This window comes from Lutra lutra, chromosome 15 (genome assembly GCF_902655055.1).
Source record: "Lutra lutra chromosome 15, mLutLut1.2, whole genome shotgun sequence".
Taxonomy (NCBI): Eukaryota; Metazoa; Chordata; class Mammalia; order Carnivora; family Mustelidae; genus Lutra; species Lutra lutra.
The window spans coordinates 1959563-1978167 of NC_062292.1; the positions used below are offsets into that span (position 1 = coordinate 1959563).

Sequence of the window (18605 nt, forward strand, 5' to 3'; positions counted from 1 at the left end):
TGGTCTCCCGCCACGCTCCGAGCTCCTCCGGGCTGTGACCCAGCGTTTCTGTCTCTGGCGCGCGGCCCTGTGTGGAGTCTCCAAACCCAGCGGATTCGTGCCGCGCAGCCACGCTGTTCCTCCTGCGAGAGGACGGAGGGGGTCTCCCCGGATCTGCCCCTTTTGGGGTCCCCGCTCGAAGACCAGTGGCCCGACTGTGCCTCAGACCACAGTTTATGGCAACCCCGAGCTGAGAGCTCCCTCCTCGGCCTGTCTCCGCCCCGGCTGCCCCGCTCCGACACCGGGAGCTCTGCCGCCCTCGGACACGCCTGGTCCTTCTGTGGCCCTGAGGGTCCTGGACCACACGGTCCCCCGCGAGGGCTCCACGCACAACCCCGTGCCTGCTTAGCCTCTGGAGCGACGTCCCGCCGCGGCGCAGACTTCTAATCGGTCTGATTTCACCCCGCTGCTCTCTCCCCTGCCGGTAAGTGGATGACGGAGGCTCCCTCCACCCCGCGGTCTATCCGCCCAAATATCACCTCAGGTTCACTTCTCCGCGCGTCCGACCCTCCAGAAAGTGGTGCTTTTCTGTTCCTGGAATTGCTGCTGTTCTTCTCGTCGATCTCCCGTTGGGTCTGTAGGTGTTCAGGATGGTTTGGTAACTGTCTAGCGGAGCTCCTGGGACCAGAGGAAATTTAAGTCTCCCACTCCTCTGCCATCTTGCTGCTCCCCGCCCATATTTAAATTTTAGAAAAATGAGTAACAACAGCGGTAGCTGGAGAACTTGACCAACACAGTCCACGGGTCACCTTACTGAACATTCCAGAAGGCTAAGCACTGCTGCTCCCCAGCAGGCACTATCATCATCCCCATTTTATTTTATTATTTTTTTAAGATTTATTTATTTGACAGAGAGAGATCACAAGTAGACAGAGAGGCAGGCAGAGAGAGAGAGGGAAGCAGGCTCCCTGCTGAGCAGAGAGCCCGATGCGGGACTCCATCCCAGGACCCTGAGATCATGACCTGAGCGGAAGGCAGCGGCCTAACCCACTGAGCCACCCAGGCGCCCATCATCATCCCCATTTTAAAGCAGTCTCATGGAGCTTCAGAAAGTTGTGCTTGGTCACAAAGCTAGAAAGAGGCACAGCTGGGATTTTGAACCCAGGCCAGTCAGCTCTGAAGCCCATGATCCCGATGATTAGGGGGCACATCTTCTGCCAGGGCTCTGGAAGACAAATTGAAGCGGGGACAAACCTGGAGCCAGGGAGCTCCATGAAGTGCCTGTTCCTACTATCATACCCTGAAGGAATATCTACACTTTTATTTCTGAGTGTCCTCCTTCAAGTCTCTCTTGACCCTTGTCCAATCAGGCTTTCAATCACACTGATTCCCTGAGACTATTCCCACCAAGGTCCTCCACTTCAGAAAAGCCAGCAACCAATTCTCTGTGCTCACGTTATTTGTCCAGTCAGCCCCTGGCTCTCGTCCTACTTCATGGACTGTTCCTTCTCTGTGTCATTTGTTGGTCTGCAGTCGTCTCTCCACTCTGTAAACCTGCAGGGTGTTCCAGGGATCACCACGGATTTCTTCTTTTCTGACTTGGTGGTCCTAGCCATCACCTTGAAGAACATCTAAGTGTTTGATGACTGCCACATTTCTATTTTCAGCAAGGACTTCCCAGCCACAAATGCCTACCTGATCATCTCCATTCAGTAGTTTAAAAAGCCTCTCAAATTTTACACATGCCAAACTGAACTTCTGAATTCCTCTTCCCAAGCCTCTTGCCATTCAGTAATTATAATTCCATTCTTCAAGTGACATAAGCCAAAGCCTTAGAGTTCATTGAGATTCCCCTCTCCTTCTGACAAATTATACCCAAAAGGTCAACAAATTTTTTGGGGTATGCCATCAAAATATCCAATCACTTCCATTCTAGTATACACCCAAACAACCATCATCTTTCACGTCTATTATTGCAAAAGCCCCCCATCTAGATCCCATGGGTCTACTCTCTTCCTCTTATGGCCTATTTTCAACAAAACAACTTAAATGATTCAGTTAAAATGTGTATCAGTCAGGGTCCCAGCCAGAAACAGAATTCACCCCAGATGAGTTAAATCTTCACCCATTGAAGAGCCTTTACTAGAGGGACCACTACCACAGATTGGGCAGGGCTAAGAAAACCAATGAGAGGACAAGGCAACCAGAGACTGAAAGTAGCCAGAGGAAGTGGTATCCCCGGGACTGAAGATTCAAGGGAGGAGATGGTGTTATCAGGATCCAATGAGAATTGCAACCCATTAAGAGTCCGTAGCAGAGGAGAGATACAGCGGCTTCTAGAAAGAACACCTGCACAGGGAGAGGGTGGGTGACCGCTCTCTTCTCTTGCTCTTTGATCTCCTGTACAAGCCTCTTAGTAGTCAAACCAATCAGACACCAGCCCAGTGAGGCACTCTGCAGGGTTCAGCCTCTGGGGCACAGGGCAAGGAGGCCTGAGAATGGACGGGTAGCGAAGGAGGGTAGCAGAGGGGAAGAAAATAACTAGCATGAGAGAGCACAAGTGAGACCCTGCAGTGGCCTCTCATCCTACACAGAGTAAAATCTGAAGTCCTTACTCTGGCTCACAAAATCTTACATGGCCCAGCACCTTCTTCCTAATCATTTTTGTCCTCTGAGATTTCCATTCTTTTTTGTATGCTCAGTCATTTAAACAGGGTATTATAATCCACCTAGAAATTAAAAATATTACAGCAGGTGCGTTTTCAGGATATTCATTCTCTATATTTTCAGAAGCAGAAGGTCCAGCATTAATAAATGTCATTGGGTAAATGGGTAAATAAACCCCTTTTGGGTCATAAACTGCAAATATCCTTTTCTTTCTTAAGGAAAGACTTAATCTTTTTTGGTCTCATTATTTTGTTGGATATCTTTTTGTTCTATTTGTTTGTTGGACATTCTTATTCTTTGAAAACCAAGATCCAGGGCTTTCTTCAGAAAGCTGGTCTAGGTCATCTGACATTCAAGCTCCAGACTCACACCATGCTTATATGGTGCACCAGCAGGTCCTAGAAGGAGAGACCTTAGGTCCATCCAAAGTTGGATTTTAGAGGGAGGAGTTATTTAGTGACATTGTCAGATAGACAACTTTTCTATACATTTTTAAATTCTGGCCTTATATCAAGTTAGATTTCTAAAGGACTTAGGGGGCACCTGGGTGGCTCAGTGGGTTAAGCCTCTGCCTTTGGCTCGGGTCATGATCCCAGGGTCCTGGGATCAAACCCTGCATCGAGCCCCGCATCGGGCTCTCTGCTCAGCAGGAAGCCTACTTCCCCCTCTTTCTGTCTACCTCTCTGCCTACTTGTGATCTCTCAAATAAATAAATAAAATCTTCAAAAACAAACAAACAAACAAACAAATAATAAAATAAAGGACTCAGACCACAGCTTCGCCTCTCTGAAGGTCCTCTCACCGAGTCCATCGGTTCTGTGGGTTTTGGCTTTTATCAAGGCATTTTTCATATGGATGCTTTTGAGTCATACGGATGGATTTTTTATTGGTTAAAAACATTTTGAAGCTACAGTGAGAAATTTGGCTTAAATTTACTGCACATTCATCTATACCATGGAATATGATTCATCCATAAAAAGGAACAAAGTACTGATACACGCTATGGTGTGGTTGTACCTTGAATGCCTCACACTTAGGGAAAGATGCCAGACACAGAAGGCCAGATATTGTGCAATCTGTTCATATGCAATACCTAGAATAGGCAAGTCCGTAGAGATGGGAAACAAACTGGTGGTGGCCAGGGGCTGAGGGGAGAGTTGAATGGAAACTGACTGTTACTGGGTTTAGGGTTTTCCTTTTTTTTTTTTTTAAGTGATTAAAAAAAAAAAAGATTTTATTTATTTATTTGACAGAGATCACAAGCAGGCAGAGAAACAGGCAGAGAGAGTGGAAAGCAGGCTCCCTGCTGAGCAGAGAACCCGATTCGGGGCTCGATCCCAGGACCCTGGGATCATGACCTGAGCTGAAGGCAGAGGATTAACCCACTGAGCCACCCAGGCAACCCTGATGAGAATATTTTTAACTAGGTAGAGGTGGTGATTGTACAACACTATGAATGTACTAAATACCTCTCTGAATCATACACTTAAAATGGTTGCTTTCATGTTATATAAACTTTACCTCAATAATAAAATTTTAAAAATAGTGCACATTCAGTCTAAAGAGAAGGTGTGGGGTAGGCAAGGTCATGGGACATGTTAGCAGCCACCTGAAAGGGTGATCAGGAGAAGAGTGGTTATTTGGCTATTCTGTGGTCCCCAAAGGGCAGAACTAGAATGAGTAGGTGAACATTATAAACCATTGCAAAACCCCAGAGAGATTGAAACTAATGCTGGAGGGCTGTTTGCCACCATGGGATGGTTGAAGCAAGGGTCAATGAATACCTTCAACAGAAGAAGCCTTAGGTCCTTAGGAAGGACCACTGTCCTTCCCTTGTGCCCATCCCCATCACAGATGACTGGAAAGCTTGCTCACTGCTGCCAGTCAAGGTTGTGTTCACTGCAGTTTCCAACACAAATTTATCATGGGTAGAAGGAACACCCAGTCTCACACAACGACCAGGAACCCCACAGCCAAGGTGCCTGTTCTCCAATAGCATCCTCCTCCTCTCCTCCACTTGAACTACCTTCTCCCCTGGACACAGCCTCAACCTTGACCTCACCCCAAACTGTATCAACTCTGAAATCACATACTCCAGCACCCCACCCCCGTAGTTCACCCCCTCTTGTAGACCTAGTGCTCGACTACCTCATTGCAGCACTTGTCAATTGTACCTCGTTGAACCTCCAGGCCATTAACTAGCTCCTTCATTTCTTCTTCATTTCCATTCTGTTCTGTACTGTTGTCGAACCTATCTTGTCTCTATGACAGGATTTTGAACCTTGCCTTCTGAGACAACTCATTCCTTTTAAGAAAAGTGGATCTGCTCCTTATCGTGAGCACGTCTGCCTTTGTTTGTCCACTTATATTCGTTCATTCAAAACATATTTGTGGAGTATCTGTGGCATATCAGGTATATATTAAATCCCAGAAACACAGCAATGAACAAGATAATTTGCTCCTACCCTTAAGGAACTTAGAATCTAGCAGAAAAGACAGATATTAAGCAATTACTCAATAATTAGTTAATTAGAATTAAAGGAAGGAAGAAAAACATGGGCTGTGAGAATAGAATTTTTTTTAAAGATTTTATTTATTTATTTGACAGAGAGAGAGAGATCACAAGTAGGCAGAGAGAGGCAGAGAGAGGAAGGGAAGCAGGCTCCCTGCTGAGCAGAGAGCCCGATGTGGGGCTCGATCCCAGGCCCCCGGGATCATGACCTGAGCTGAAGGCAGAGGCTTTAACCCACTGAGCCACCCAGGTGCCCCTGAGAATAGAATTTTTAAGAAAGGACCTACACACAGAACTAAATATAAACATGTTTATTATCAAACTTTGTACTGCCATGCCAAACACAGAATAGGTATGGCATAAGCTTAAATAAATACATACTTTAAAAACTATAAAATATTTTAAATCATAATTTAAAATACTTTGTTAAACCCAAACACAGACCATATTTACATTTCACACAGCTATTTCCACTGCAGTATATATAAATATTTATATGTACAACATTTGAGCAATTTCAGAGAAAATAATAAGCTATTCCATAGGTAGCCTGCTTGCAGAGTTGTTTATTTTTTCTCTCCCTTACTCCCTAGAGTTCTTTTGCCCTGTCAAAATCTCTGACCTTCTGACCCTTAGCATGCCTCCCTGTTGACTTTTGTCTTTGCGTTGGCCAACATGCAGCCAGCACTTCTCCAAAACTGATTTTTCAGCACATGCCAGATTAGTGAATCTAGCTAGATTAGAGAGTTTTGATTCTCATATCATTGGCAAGATGGAGTGAGAAGCTCTGGTGATGGATGGGCCAAGAATTTCTCACTGCCAATGATCAACTGATAACTGAAGATTCCATAGGAATTTTAACTTCCCTCATAAATAAACATAAGTATTCATTCATACAGACTGTCCTTTCTTCATGAACACTCTAACAAACAGAATAACACAATTAAGGAATTAATATTAAAAACCTTCACTTAAAAAAAAATCCACTGGATAAATCCTTTTCATGGAGAGTTCTCATCACGAATTTAAAATCTTACGTCATATGCAAGAATGATATGTTGATGCATCGCATCTGATAAACATCTTTGTAGGAATGGAAAGCACATCCATTTTCTACCTGTTTTTTTTTTTCAACAAAGATATTCATGAAAGTGTACTTTTATTTGTTTGCATTTATGCTTTTTTCAAATCAGAACACTTGGCCTAATGGAAGTTTTTGTCCTAGAAAGCCACATCCTTCTGAAAACAAAGCTGACACTGTACAAGTGTATGCCATTGGGATTCTACTCTCCTGATACTACTCCTGTTTTTATTTATTTATTTTTAAAATAGGCTCCACGCCCAGCACGGAGCCCAATGCAGAGCTTAAACTTGTGACTCTGAGACCAAGACCTGAGCTGAGATCAAAGTCAGATACTTAATGGATTGAGCCACCCAGGTGCCCAGCTACTCATGTTTTTAAAAGTAACTATAGTAAAAATCTCGACTTTATACTGGTTAACAATATACATTGCTGGGGGACAGCATTTGCCCTTTTTTGAAATAAATTTACTACAGAACCTATTAATTAATAAATAAAGATCTAGTTTAAGTAACATTTACCCTAAACGTAGTCTTAACCTGCACATATTTTAAAGTCCCTACAATACTTACACTGAATTAAGAATTAGGGAAGGTTGTTCTTTAGCCAATGCAAATAAAAGAACATAATCTCTAGGAACACTTTATAAAGCACTGAATCCCACAGGGATAAAAGTGATTAAGACTGCTTAGTAATCTTTGCCCAGAGTATTAAATAGGATTTCCCCATGCACTCGCCTGTGGGCTTTTAAAAATGGTCATTTTTTGCACATTGGTAATAGAGTATCTTTGGCCCAGTTGTTTTGTTTTCCCTAAACTCCTGACGGTTATTCATCCCGACGACAGCAGCCATGTAATCAATCAGTAGTTGAGACACAGAAAGAAACAATACCACAAAATACCATGTTTCTCCACTGAGATCTCACAGTGAGCAGGGAGACAGTTAGAACAGGAATCCTGAGACGCTGGAGCCGGAGTCTCTTCACTTTTGTCCAGAAGAAAATATGCTTTTCCTCCATCAGCACTTTCCAGATGCTGAGAACAAGAAAGAGAAAGCTGAGTCTTGCTGGTGACAGGCTGGCCTTGCCCACTAGAGTCTGGGCCTTTGAAGTCCTCATGGGGTCCATGCTCTCAGCTGTCAAGGTGGCGGATATGGGAACTGAGAAGCACCAGAGACCAGAGGATCCCCTTCTGTCGCTGCCATCATCAGGCTATTGGTCTAGTCCCCTGGAGGTACGTGTGTTCCTGCAGACGAAGAATGCATACTGTCAAGGACCCTTAATATTCTGCATTAATAGCAACAACAAAATTCACCTTCTAGCCCAGACCACTGTGTTCTCTCTCACTGGAGAGTCCAAGCATGAACAAAAAAATTCTATTTAGTTAGGGCAGCAAAACTATTCTGTATGATACTGGAATGGTGGGTACACGTCATTATACACCTGTCAAAACCCATAGAATATACAAAACCAAAAGGAAACCCTAATGTAAATGATGGACTTTAGTTAATAACAATGTGTCTATATTGACCCATCAATTGTAACAAAATACCCCACTAACACAAGTTGTTACTAAAAGAGGACATAGAAGGGTCAAGGAGTATGTTGGAATTCTAGTTTCTGCTCACTTTTTCTGTAAACCTATGACTGCCTAAAAAAAATAAAGTCTATTAACTTACAAAATATATTCAGGGGAGAGCTGACCCTTCCAATTCTCAGAAAGCACAGCAGAGTGGCTAAGAACACAGATTCTGCCTGAGTTTGAATTCTGGATACGCCACTCACTAGATTTAAGATTTTAAACAAGTTTATGTAACTTGTCTGTTCCTCACATTCTTACCCACATGATAAGAAATTGGCAACAGTCCCTATCTCATACAATTCCTAGTTAGGACGTGGCACTTACTATCTAGGAGATAGTAAGTGCCACATAAGGGTTAACGATCATCATCATTATTATTAACTTTCACAAGTGAAATGACTCTAGGCCAAATCTTGTTTATGTTTTCTTTTCCTTCTGCAAAGAAATGAAATAACTTTTCATAAAACACCACAAAGGTGGTGATTCTCCCCCAAAGAACCAGCAGGTTTGGAGGGCTCAGGGAGCAACAGAACACGAAGAAAGGTTATGTTCTTTCAAAATCATATGGGATTTTAAGTCTTACCTGATTCCTTTGGACTGAAAATGACTACAAAGCCATGTGGAAGGATCCGTCGGATTCAAGGCTCTGGCAGCTGCTGTGGAACACACAAGAACACTAGATTAAGCTCTGTTTCCCAACACGAACAGAGAAAAATGTGTAGAATATTCAGTGGCATGCTTTGGACAAGAATGCAACTTACCTGGCAGGAACAAATTTCTTTGCTGCAAGAAAAAGAAGACCATTAATTTGGACTAATGGACTTTGAAGGACATATCACATTCAGAAAAAGTATGGCTCTATTCACCAGGGACTACAAGCTCCAAGCCTTCAGGGCTCCTGTGATAATCAGAGCACAAACACAGCTTGGGGCAAGGCGGGGATGTGCAAAGCACACACTCATCCTAAGGGCCCAGCAGCTTCCTAATGCTAGCGACAGCCGCAGGCTCAGCTTGCCGAGTTGATCTGCCAGTTTTTCAAGAGAAGTCCCAAACCTAGATTTTATGGGAGAGTTCTCATTTTTATAAATGTCAGAACTTGATTTTAAAAAGTGTTAAATATTTCATAAGCCAAACGAGCTGTGAGTGTGGCTATATGTGTTTGCAGGGGACAGTCCCCAGGAGATACTCCATATTTAAGCCTGTATTCCAAAAGAATGTTTTGGAAACATTTTAACCATTTCCTGGAAGCACAAACCCAAAGCCTCACGGCACAACGACCAGGGGAGATGCAGAATTCCCCGTGAATGGTATCTCTTGGAGTTGTCCACTGTTCAATAATGTGTATTTCCTAAAAATCTTCCTCTAAGACCACAGCTCAATTATACTGTTTATTAGTGTTTATCTGGTAACTCTAGTCTAATTATTGTTTAAATGTGCAAGAGAGAACATGACTCATCAATGAGAAAAAAATACATTTTTCAAAAACATTTTTGGAGTATGCTCCCAAACTCCCTTACCCTTCTTCCTCAGGCGTTTCAGGAGCCAGAGGAGAAACGAGGCTAATGTCAAGAAGGAGGTCCCAGCAGCAGCAAGTCCAACTGCCAGGGGAGCGCTGGACTCAGCGGGAGCTAGGGAAACCGAGAGGGAGGAACTGTCACGAGAAGGAACTGAATTTCAAGTCTTTCTGTTCTGTCCATTTGCCCTTTCCTTTGCACACTGATGAGCTACTTCAGTACACACAGAGGCACTAAAGTCCTCTGAGACAGACCCAAACCACCTGCGACAGCTTGTCTCCCACCACTGTCGGGAGCTCTCTAACCTGTCAAGCCCTTCCCAGAACCCACTGCACCTTGGTCAAGACTGCATGCCTGCTCTTTCCCTCACCTGTCTTCTGTTTCCCGACTTTGACCTCGAGCTCCCCTTTTTCCACTTGTCAGAATTCTACCCATTCCATCCACATGTCAGCTGTTCTGTTTTCTATCGCCATAAAACTAAATATTCACCAGCTTCTCAACCTTAAGAACCTTTCTTGTTTGAACGTAATGAATGGTTTGTTACTTTCCCCCTCTTCTCTCTAGCCTCCCAGACAGCCAGCACCAGTCAGGGCTTCACCTTCACAGGTCGGTGGGATCCCAGACCAGTGTCCTGTGGCATCACAGGTCAGAGCTGTAGTCCCATTGAATGTCCATCCTTCGGGACATGCAAACGTACACACAGCTCCAAACACAGGCTCCCCGCTGCAGCTCATGTTCGTCTTTCCGGAAACTGCCAGGCTTGAACATTGTACCACTGCAAATGATGGACACATGGGGAGAGGTTAACAAAGGTCTCCTGGAAAAGGTCTAAAACTGGCTGAAAACTCTTCAATAGACGTAACTTATAAGCATTACCTAATTTTCAGTGTGTAGGAAATTAGGGTCAAGCCCCATGGGCAATCTAGCTTCAGACACACATGAAGTATTTGACCTAACTCCTTAAAGTCTAAATTCAGCCCTACCTTGGCAGGAGGGGACCTTCTGCGTCCACTGTCCCTGAGAGGTGCACTCGAGCTGAGCTGACCCATGTAACTCAAAGCCGTCCTCACAGCTGAAGGCACAGGAGGACTTGTAGGTGAACTCTCCAACAGAGGAATGGGCACACCTCACCGAGCCATGCTGGAGATGCCGGACAGCGTCGCATTTCACAGCTGGAAGACACAAGTGAGCACATTAGAAGTCTGTATCAGAAAGCAACAGTTTTCTCAAGTAATCTAGTCCCTAGGTCTTCAATAGTTTTTATCTTGAAGTAAAAACAAAAACTGTACCTTCACATGTGGGCTCCTCACTGTCCCATTCGCCTGTGGGGCCACACTGGAGTTTTTTGGATCCTTTCAACACGAATCCCTTCTCACAGAAGAACTCACAGCTGGACCCACTTTGGAAACTTCCAGAAGCACTTGGAAGACAATTCATGTAGCCTTTCTCTGGGATGGACAAGGCTTTGCACTGAAAAGCTGAAACACCAAAATGATGGTCAGAAAATACTGCAGTGGAACTGGAGAGTTCATTCACTTGATGAATGAACCCCTTCGTTTTGGGCAAAACAATGTTTAGAGACCTCAAGGCTCTTCATTCCTCCCTGGACAGTTGGGAAGATGACTGTCTTCTTTGAATGCCAGTCCCTTCGTTGATAATGGCATTCAGTAAAGGACAACCTTTAATAGAACCAGTGTTTCCTGAGCGCTGTCCTGACATTTGAAAGAAGTTACATAGGGGATGCCTGGGTGGCTCAGTTGGTTAAGCAGCTGCCTTCGGCTCAGGTCATGATCCCAGCGTCCTGGGATCGAGTCCCACATCGGGCTCCTTGCTCGGCGGGGAGCCTGCTTCTCCCTCTGCCTCTGCCTGCCATTCTGTCTGCCTGTGCTCGCTCTCTCTCCCTCTCTCTCTCTGACAAATAAATAAATAAAATCTTTAAAAAAAAAAAAAAGAAAGAAGTTATAGTCAGGAGAAAGATTTTATGTAGTCAGAGAGCAAATTTTGGGTCCTGCATGCTAACAGATGATGCCAAAACACAGAAGGAAGGTAAGAAGACAGCCCATAAAATGTGTCTGCTTTGCAGTTTGGTTTTGGTCTTGTGGCTTCTTAACACTGGAAATCATTCTGTGCTATATTTGGTGACAAAAGTACCAGTATGTGATAATGAAAACTCCTTGTTTTCAGCATCGCTACTCTTGCTTTAAAGTGGGTTAAATTTTAGTGTGTTTATATATGACACCACACTTCGTACATTCTCTTCACTGCTAGTTATGAGCCGTTTCAGAAGAAAAGTGATTATAAGAGTTTTAAAATCATGTCATGTTCTCATAATGCTACTTTTAAGTGTTCTCATGTGATTTCCTCTTAGATTAGGGTTTCTGCCTACTCCATGCCAATGCCAACGAAACCATATTAGCACAGCACAGTGAAGAAACCAGCAAAACATCCCCTCTTAGTACATATAATCCTTCCCCTGGATAAGCAGTGGTTCTTTTATATGAAACTCAAAAACATAAGAAGAATGTTGCCCATCAAATCTGATTACTCTAGTTAAAGTGGGCATCTGGTTTCATTTTAACTGCCCTAGTTTGAAGACTGCTGCCCTTTAAGGAAGGGGTGTAGAAAGGAGATGCTCTTGGGCTTACCTTCACAAACTGGGACCTGCTGACTCCATTTCCCTTGCGCGGTGCATTGAAGTTGGGCTGCTCCCTGCACCAGGAAGCCTTCCTCGCAGGTGAAACTGCAGAAGGACCCAAAGGTGAACTCGCCCTCAGGGGAGTGGCTACAGCTCACAGACCCGTTCTGAGGATGGCCGATGGCCTCACATGTCACAGCTGTAACACAGACACCCATGAACATTAGCAGGTCTGGCCTGACCGTTTCAGGTACAGATTGAGGAGAAGAATGTTTACAGTGAATCTTGACATGGAGCAACTGTACCTTTACATGTTGGCTTCTTGTTGTCCCAGTTCCCAGATGAGGTACACTGGAGGCGCTTGGAGCCCATTAGTTCAAATCCTTCTTCACAAGCAAAGGTACAAGTTGTGTTCCATGGGAAGTTTCCAGAGCTTTCGAGACAGTCCACAGTGCCATTGGTGGGCTTTGTCAGTGCACTGCACTCAACCACTGGGGATTTGAACGAGTACCATGAATATGTTTACTTTCTACTGAGCTGGAACTTATAACAGGCAAAGGAAGCAGCTTTCAAACGGTAGATCCCAAAGTCCTAAATTAATTACTGGGGATATGCACACACATGATAAAGCTTTTATGCCTTTTTCATACTTCCATCTTCTCTGACTGATTTATACTTTGGCTATGCTAAGTGGTCTCTGATCTATGTTATCACATCTCTCTCATGTCTCTGATCTATTTTATGGAAGGCAAAAACAGAAAAAACCAGATTCTCGGTCAGGATTTATGATCGTTGTAATAACAAAAGTACTGACATACACGGGACATTCATTGATGTCCACCCAGCAGGACTTGGATGCAAAAAGTTTTCATCTCCAGCCTACAAAGATAAGCCTGAGAGAGAAAAAGCTGCTGGGACTGCTTGACTGCCATGGTCTTATTCTTCTGCTGCACGGAGAGAGGCCAAGTGGGAGAAGTCATGAAGGTTTCTCGAGTGTGGTCCCAGCACCATGGGCACTCTCTTACAAATCACAGAGCCTCAGAAGAACCCATCTCAAACCTGGTGGTTTTTCCAAAAAACCTCTCTGAAACCGAGCAGGCACTCTACTGACCACACCTGTTGGCTGGGAGAATCTTACTAAAAACAACAACAAAAAGAACTTTCCCTGGAGTTTTGAAAGTGCTGTTAGTTGCATTAAAAAAAACCGAGGCCACGAGGGACAAGTCAGAAGGTGGTGTGCGTTCAGAGGCATTTACCGTTGCAGGCTGGAAGAGGGGCGCTCCAGTCCCCCACAGAAGTGCACCGCGCAGCCTCTGTGCTGCTTGGGATGTAACCCTTTTCACAGTGGACGGAGCACGAGGAATTGTAGCTGAAGAGTCCCAGAGGGTGGGCGCAGACCAGGCTTCCGTGCTCAGGGTCTTCTTGCGCTTGACAGGTCACAACTGAAAGGAGAGACCGCATCAAATCTGCTCTCTGTGGCCCAGCATGAAAGGAAGAAGCCCTGGAAACTGTCACTACTGTTTACCGAATGCCTCCTCTCTGCCGGGCACTATGGTCACTCAATTAGACCTAACCATGGGGTTGACACCATTATCACCCTCATTTTGTGGCGAGAAAACTGGTACTCGAGAGTTTAACCACCTGATCAGGGTGTCTGAAGTCACAGTGGTCAATCTGGGATTTGAAACCAGGGCTCTTAACCATCACGTGACACTACACGTCCCAGGGAAGGGAGGATGGGCAGAGCGGACACCCAAGCCAGCTGGGCACGGACGGCGCTACCAACAGGAGGGAAGGAACGGGTGAGGCGGGGACTCACCTTGCTCACACCTGAGTCCACTGAAGCCGGGGTGGCACTCACAGGTGTAGTTGTTGACGGTCTCCACACACTCACCGTGGCCACTGCAGGATGTAGGGGTACAGGCAGCTGCAGAAAACAGAACGAGGAAGAGGATCGTCATCGTGCTTACAATGCCGTCCTTTGGGTTCAGGAGCAACAGTGTATGACAGAGAATTCACCAGTTACAGGGACTGCCGGAGATTTTAACTAAAGGGCTTCGCCCAAGGACAAAGCTGGGTTTGAAGCTCAGCTTTTAAACCTTGATGTTCATGTGCAAGTGTCGGGGGTGGAGCCGTTATTGGCATCAAGAACAGAAAATGCCCTTTCTCACAGACTTTCAAGACCGCTCTTCTACAAATAAATGAGTGACTCAAGTATGCGTTGTATGAGCACATACTACATGCGTGTCGACCTACCTCGGTACGTACATTCTTCCCTACACTCACACAAAGAAGCAAAAAGATGTAATTTACCAAGCAGGTGGTTTTAAAATGGTATTTTTTTAGAGCATAACGTTACCATGGTAGAGACCAGGTTTTGCAGACTGTCAATAATTTGGCAAGAGGCCCACAGCCCGACATGCCCTCCCACGGCTGCTGCGAGCCCCGTACCTGTGTAACACAAGGCAAGCTTCTTTTTGTCGCATCTCTCGTCATTCCACATGCCTGTGTCCTTGTCTCTCTTGATGTAGATCTCCACACAATCTTCATTGTTCTGCTTGTTGTTCGGTTCGCCGGGAGCCCAGTTCTTGGCTTCTTCGGTCAGAAGCTTCTGGGTCCCTATCCAGGTCCACTGCTGATTGACCTTTCTTATTCCGATCCAGTAGTAAGTAGGTGAATGGCTGAACACGGAGTTCAGGTATTTAATCTCTTCTTGGTTTTGAATTGCCACCAGATGCGTGTACCTTTGCTGACAGTAAGCGCTGGCTTCGTCGAAAGTCATGGTTTCTGTGGACGCATTGTACGACCAGGCTCCACTCTCTTCAAACAGGACAAGTGCTAAAGGGGAACACGGGGAAGGCAGGAGAGGTTAGTCCTGCTGTAGTTCGACTCTATCCACTGGGCTTTTTATAGTCTTATTTTCATCTACCAGGGGCCTTTGGAAAGATTTGAATTTTTTTCACCTTTTCCAAAGTAAGAAGGGGTCTGGAGGGAGAAACTGCTGTTGTGCATACTTTTGGGGTTTGGGCCTCCCTGCACTCACCCACCACAATCTACCAGGATATCCCTATAGTAGTGTAATCGTCAGAATAAGTAAGGTTACCGAGCACTTGATATGCACTTCCAAGCCCTGTGTGAGGCCCTTTCCATGACAGTGGACCCTCACGACGCCTCTGGGAATAGGCCACTTACGATCAACACTTAACGCATCAGGAAGCGGAGGCACGTGGAGGTTAAACTGCCCCTAACCCACAGCGGACTACACTGCGCAGAGAGGTCAGAGACGCTGCTAAACACCCTAAAACACACGCCCCTCCCCACCCCACCCACAAGGAGGAATTATCCTGCCTGAAATGCCAGTGGTGCCCAGGATGAGAAACCCTGATCTAATGAACGACATTGACTTACCAAGAGTGAGAGCAGAGAGAAGCTGTGAGGCGATCATGACTTCTAGGGCTCTTTTTTATCAGAAGTTCAGTCTTGAAATGCCTTTCTGGGGGGGGGGGGGAGCACAAAATTAATTACAGAAAGAAACCCTAGGCAGCCAGTTACTGAGATCATTCTACATGATGTTTTCAGCAGCATCCTAAGATTTCAGGTAAAGAGTAACAGTGCCGTCGTCTTTGCTTGTTTCAAGGAAGTTGGCTGGAATGAATATATACAAAATTAAAGATTTTCATCATGGAGGTGAAAGAGAAAAACCAGAGTTTAACTCGTCCGGATACAACAAGGAGGTGCACAGGTCTTTTATCAAAGGCTTTCTGCATCTCTCTTTGTACTGACAGCCCTGGTTCAAGGTCAGCCTTGCAAAGGCTCTTTGCACTTACTGTTCTGTGATGTCCTGGCTTCGGTGCCGCGTTGGAAATCCTGCTTTTGTTCCTGCTACTTCTGTCTCCTTCGGTCAGCGGTTCTGGTGTGAAGTCAGCCGAGAGCCGCAGAGCACCGCTCCTCCTGGAGCGCCTTTATAGGGAGGCTGGTTTCCTGTGAGTAATAATACAAGGATGTGTCCAAACCCAGTGAAGAGGAATTCCCCAGCAGCATCCAAAAAGTTTCCCGGGAATATCCACGACTCCAAAAAATTTCAGTGATGTCAGACTCTAGTCCTCCAAGCTAATTCTCCTTTGTTCGTGTCTTTTAATTTTACATCAAGGCTACTAATATGGCACAAATGTGGGGTTTTAAATTCTAATAACACCAAATCGATGTCTTTAAAAAGTTTGAAAATGTTGCTTATTAGTAGCATCTCTCCTGTAATTGTAATAACCAGAATTTCATGAACATAAGCTAACTCTGCGTTGGTTTTAGTAACTGTGGACTGCCGTTCTTCGTTTCCCATCTGCGCTGTCAACAGTGCACCGCAGACAGTCTTCTGTTTTTTCTCTCTCTCACTTACCAGTGCAACCCATTTTAAGGAATGCTGTCTCACAGGAACGGGTCAGGAGGTGTAAGCTAATCTTCAGATTCTGTGCATGGCTATAGCTAAATTACTAGAAATAACATCTCCCAGATAAATGTTTGAAATAATGCCTTCTTTCTTTAAAATAACAAAAATGGGAAACAGACTTAGTTGCCCATGTCTGGAAAATGTTTTTTCATGATTTGTTCAGTGAAAAAAAAATAAGGATGAAAACTCTATGTACTAATATTTACTTGACTCCAATTTTACTTAACAGTTTTAAAATATGAATGCACAAAGAATAACAAAACTGAACCAGGATGTTAACTGTGGCTGTCTCTGGACAGCAAGACTTGAGGCAACTTTTATATTTTTCCTGGTTATTTTCAGCATTTTCCAACTTTGACAATGGCCCTCTGTTACTTTTAGAGGAAAATTACACAGTTTGAAGAATCCTGAGTCGAAATTCAAGCGAAGGAGATATATATAATGTCACTTCTTCTGTTCTTCATAGTGACATTTCCTTGGGGTGATAGCCCCAAACGTGCCTCTTGTCGTTCTCTCTGTGGCTAAATTTACACAGAGAGAGCCGCGGGGAGAGAACCCAGCACATGAAGGAGGGTAAGAGAAATAAGGCATGGGAGGAATTTGAAAGTGAAGATAATTCATCTTTATCAGAGGTGTGACATTCCACACCCCCTCGCATCCTCCCAGAATATGCCCCTGAGGTGGGGCCGGCGAATCAGACACGTGGGGACGGGGAGCTGAGTGGCTTTCTTCAGGCTGCAGGCCTTTGGCAGCGGCCGTGAACAGACCCGTCGGCCTCTCGTGGAGAGACTCAGCACAGTGAGGGGGGGAGGGACGACAGTGAGGGGAGGACCTGGTGAGGCCCCACTTGCTGGAGGTGCAGGATAGTTGAAGACACGGAGTGAGAACTAACTATTTGGGGGTGTTGAGTGACTATCATCTCCCCCTCCTCAAATAAACCTATGTTTTCTGAGGAACAGGCTGAGGAGAAGTGCCTCAAGACCCATAGAATCTTCCAGGCTCTGAAGATGCAGCCTGCTGTCCCCAGAGTGCTGGGTTTCAGCTCTGGCTTCATATTTGCAGTTTCCACTTGGGGGAGGGGGTGCTGAGGGAAGAGGAAAGATGGTGCAAACGGGTTCACCCCCAGGTGCCACCACCAGAGCTCTTTTGTCTGTGAGCGCCACACTTCCTGGCGTCTTCATCCCTTTTCCTGGAAGTCGTTTGTCCTCTCCTCTCCAGCCTTTAATGGGCATTAAGGACTTTACCCACCTTCCCTTCTGTGCCCAGGTCCCCTCGGCATCCCCAAGGGAGTGAGAGATGGCCAGGAAGAGGATTTGGGGGTTGCCGAGACAAATGTCCCATTTTTATCCAAAGCCATCCTGTATACTACCAATAGCTAGGGACAAATGAAAGCTACAGACAGGAGACTACTGGGTTTAACGGGAGGTAGCACCAGCCATAACCACAGGGGCAAGACCAACGGTCAAGGTGTGAATCTGGCTTTGGTTCCTCACTGCTGAAGGGCACTGCGAGGTGGGGCACCGGCCTTCCTGAGGCTCTTGGTTTGGTTCCTTTACGTCTGAGCAGTTTGACTGGGTGTTTTGTTTTGTTTTTTTTAAAGCCTTGATAGCTTCTGCCAAAGTTCTACTCTGCCAACAGCTACTGTACATCTGCAGAGTCTACTGTAGGGAGAAGAAATCCCAATATGGATATAATTCTATCTATAGAGTAAAAATGTGGTATGTCTCGCACACCCAAAATGGTGAAATGAAATGAACAGTATCATGGTATAAAATGGCATTTCTTGTTTGATCAGAGCATAAGACCATTTGATGGAAAACCAGTCTGGTCCCCTCTGAACTAACTCTGCGGGAAGGCATGTTCACTCATTTCACATTTGTAGCTGTCTCAGAACACCTGGGTCAGGCAGGAGCCCCAGGCTGTCTCAGTCTGAGCCCCCATCCCACAAGCAGGGAGCTTGTTTAAATGCAAACCTTCAGGTCCAGCCCTCAGAGACTCTGACCCAGGGGGTCTGGGTGGGCCCAGGAATGTACAGTATCATCGGACATCTCAGGTGATTCTGAGACATAAAGGTGACTTTGAGATGTAACAGCCCAGGCCCACCGCATGTAGGAGAGGATATCAAGAAGGCCCTATAGTTGTGCTCAATTACAGGTACCTTATTTTGACCAAAATGTCACTGTAGGTAATCCT

At 45.3% G+C, this 18605-nt stretch overlaps 1 protein-coding gene across 1 annotated transcript; it reads right to left on the reverse strand.

Moving 5' to 3' along the window:
* Positions 1 to 5454: 5454 nt before the first annotated feature.
* On the reverse strand, positions 5455 to 15896 carry SELE (selectin E). The gene is made up of 14 exons (XM_047705708.1): positions 15796 to 15896; positions 15377 to 15461; positions 14420 to 14806; positions 13788 to 13895; positions 13225 to 13410; positions 12274 to 12459; positions 11979 to 12167; positions 10623 to 10811; positions 10317 to 10505; positions 9932 to 10108; positions 9337 to 9447; positions 8581 to 8602; positions 8403 to 8475; positions 5455 to 7483 (listed from the first exon to the last, which is right to left on the reverse strand). The coding sequence occupies exons 2-13, from the start codon at positions 15411 to 15413 to the stop codon at positions 8427 to 8429; spliced, it is 1830 nt and encodes a 609-aa protein (XP_047561664.1). The 5' UTR covers positions 15414 to 15461; positions 15796 to 15896; the 3' UTR covers positions 5455 to 7483; positions 8403 to 8426.
* Between the last annotated feature and the right edge of the window lie 2709 nt (positions 15897 to 18605).

Excerpts from the sequence above, each read along its gene's own strand:
- SELE (XM_047705708.1), bottom strand. The coding sequence starts at position 15,413 with ATGATCGCCTCACAGCTTCTCTCTGCTCTCACTCTTG. Across the intron at positions 13,896-14,419 it reads GCTTGCCTTGTGTTACACAG|CTGCCTGTACCCCTACATCC; the intron begins GTACGGGGCTCG and ends TGTTTTCTGCAG. Across the intron at positions 12,460-13,224 it reads CCCTCTTCCAGCCTGCAACG|TGGTTGAGTGCAGTGCACTG; the intron begins GTAAATGCCTCT and ends TCAAATCCCCAG.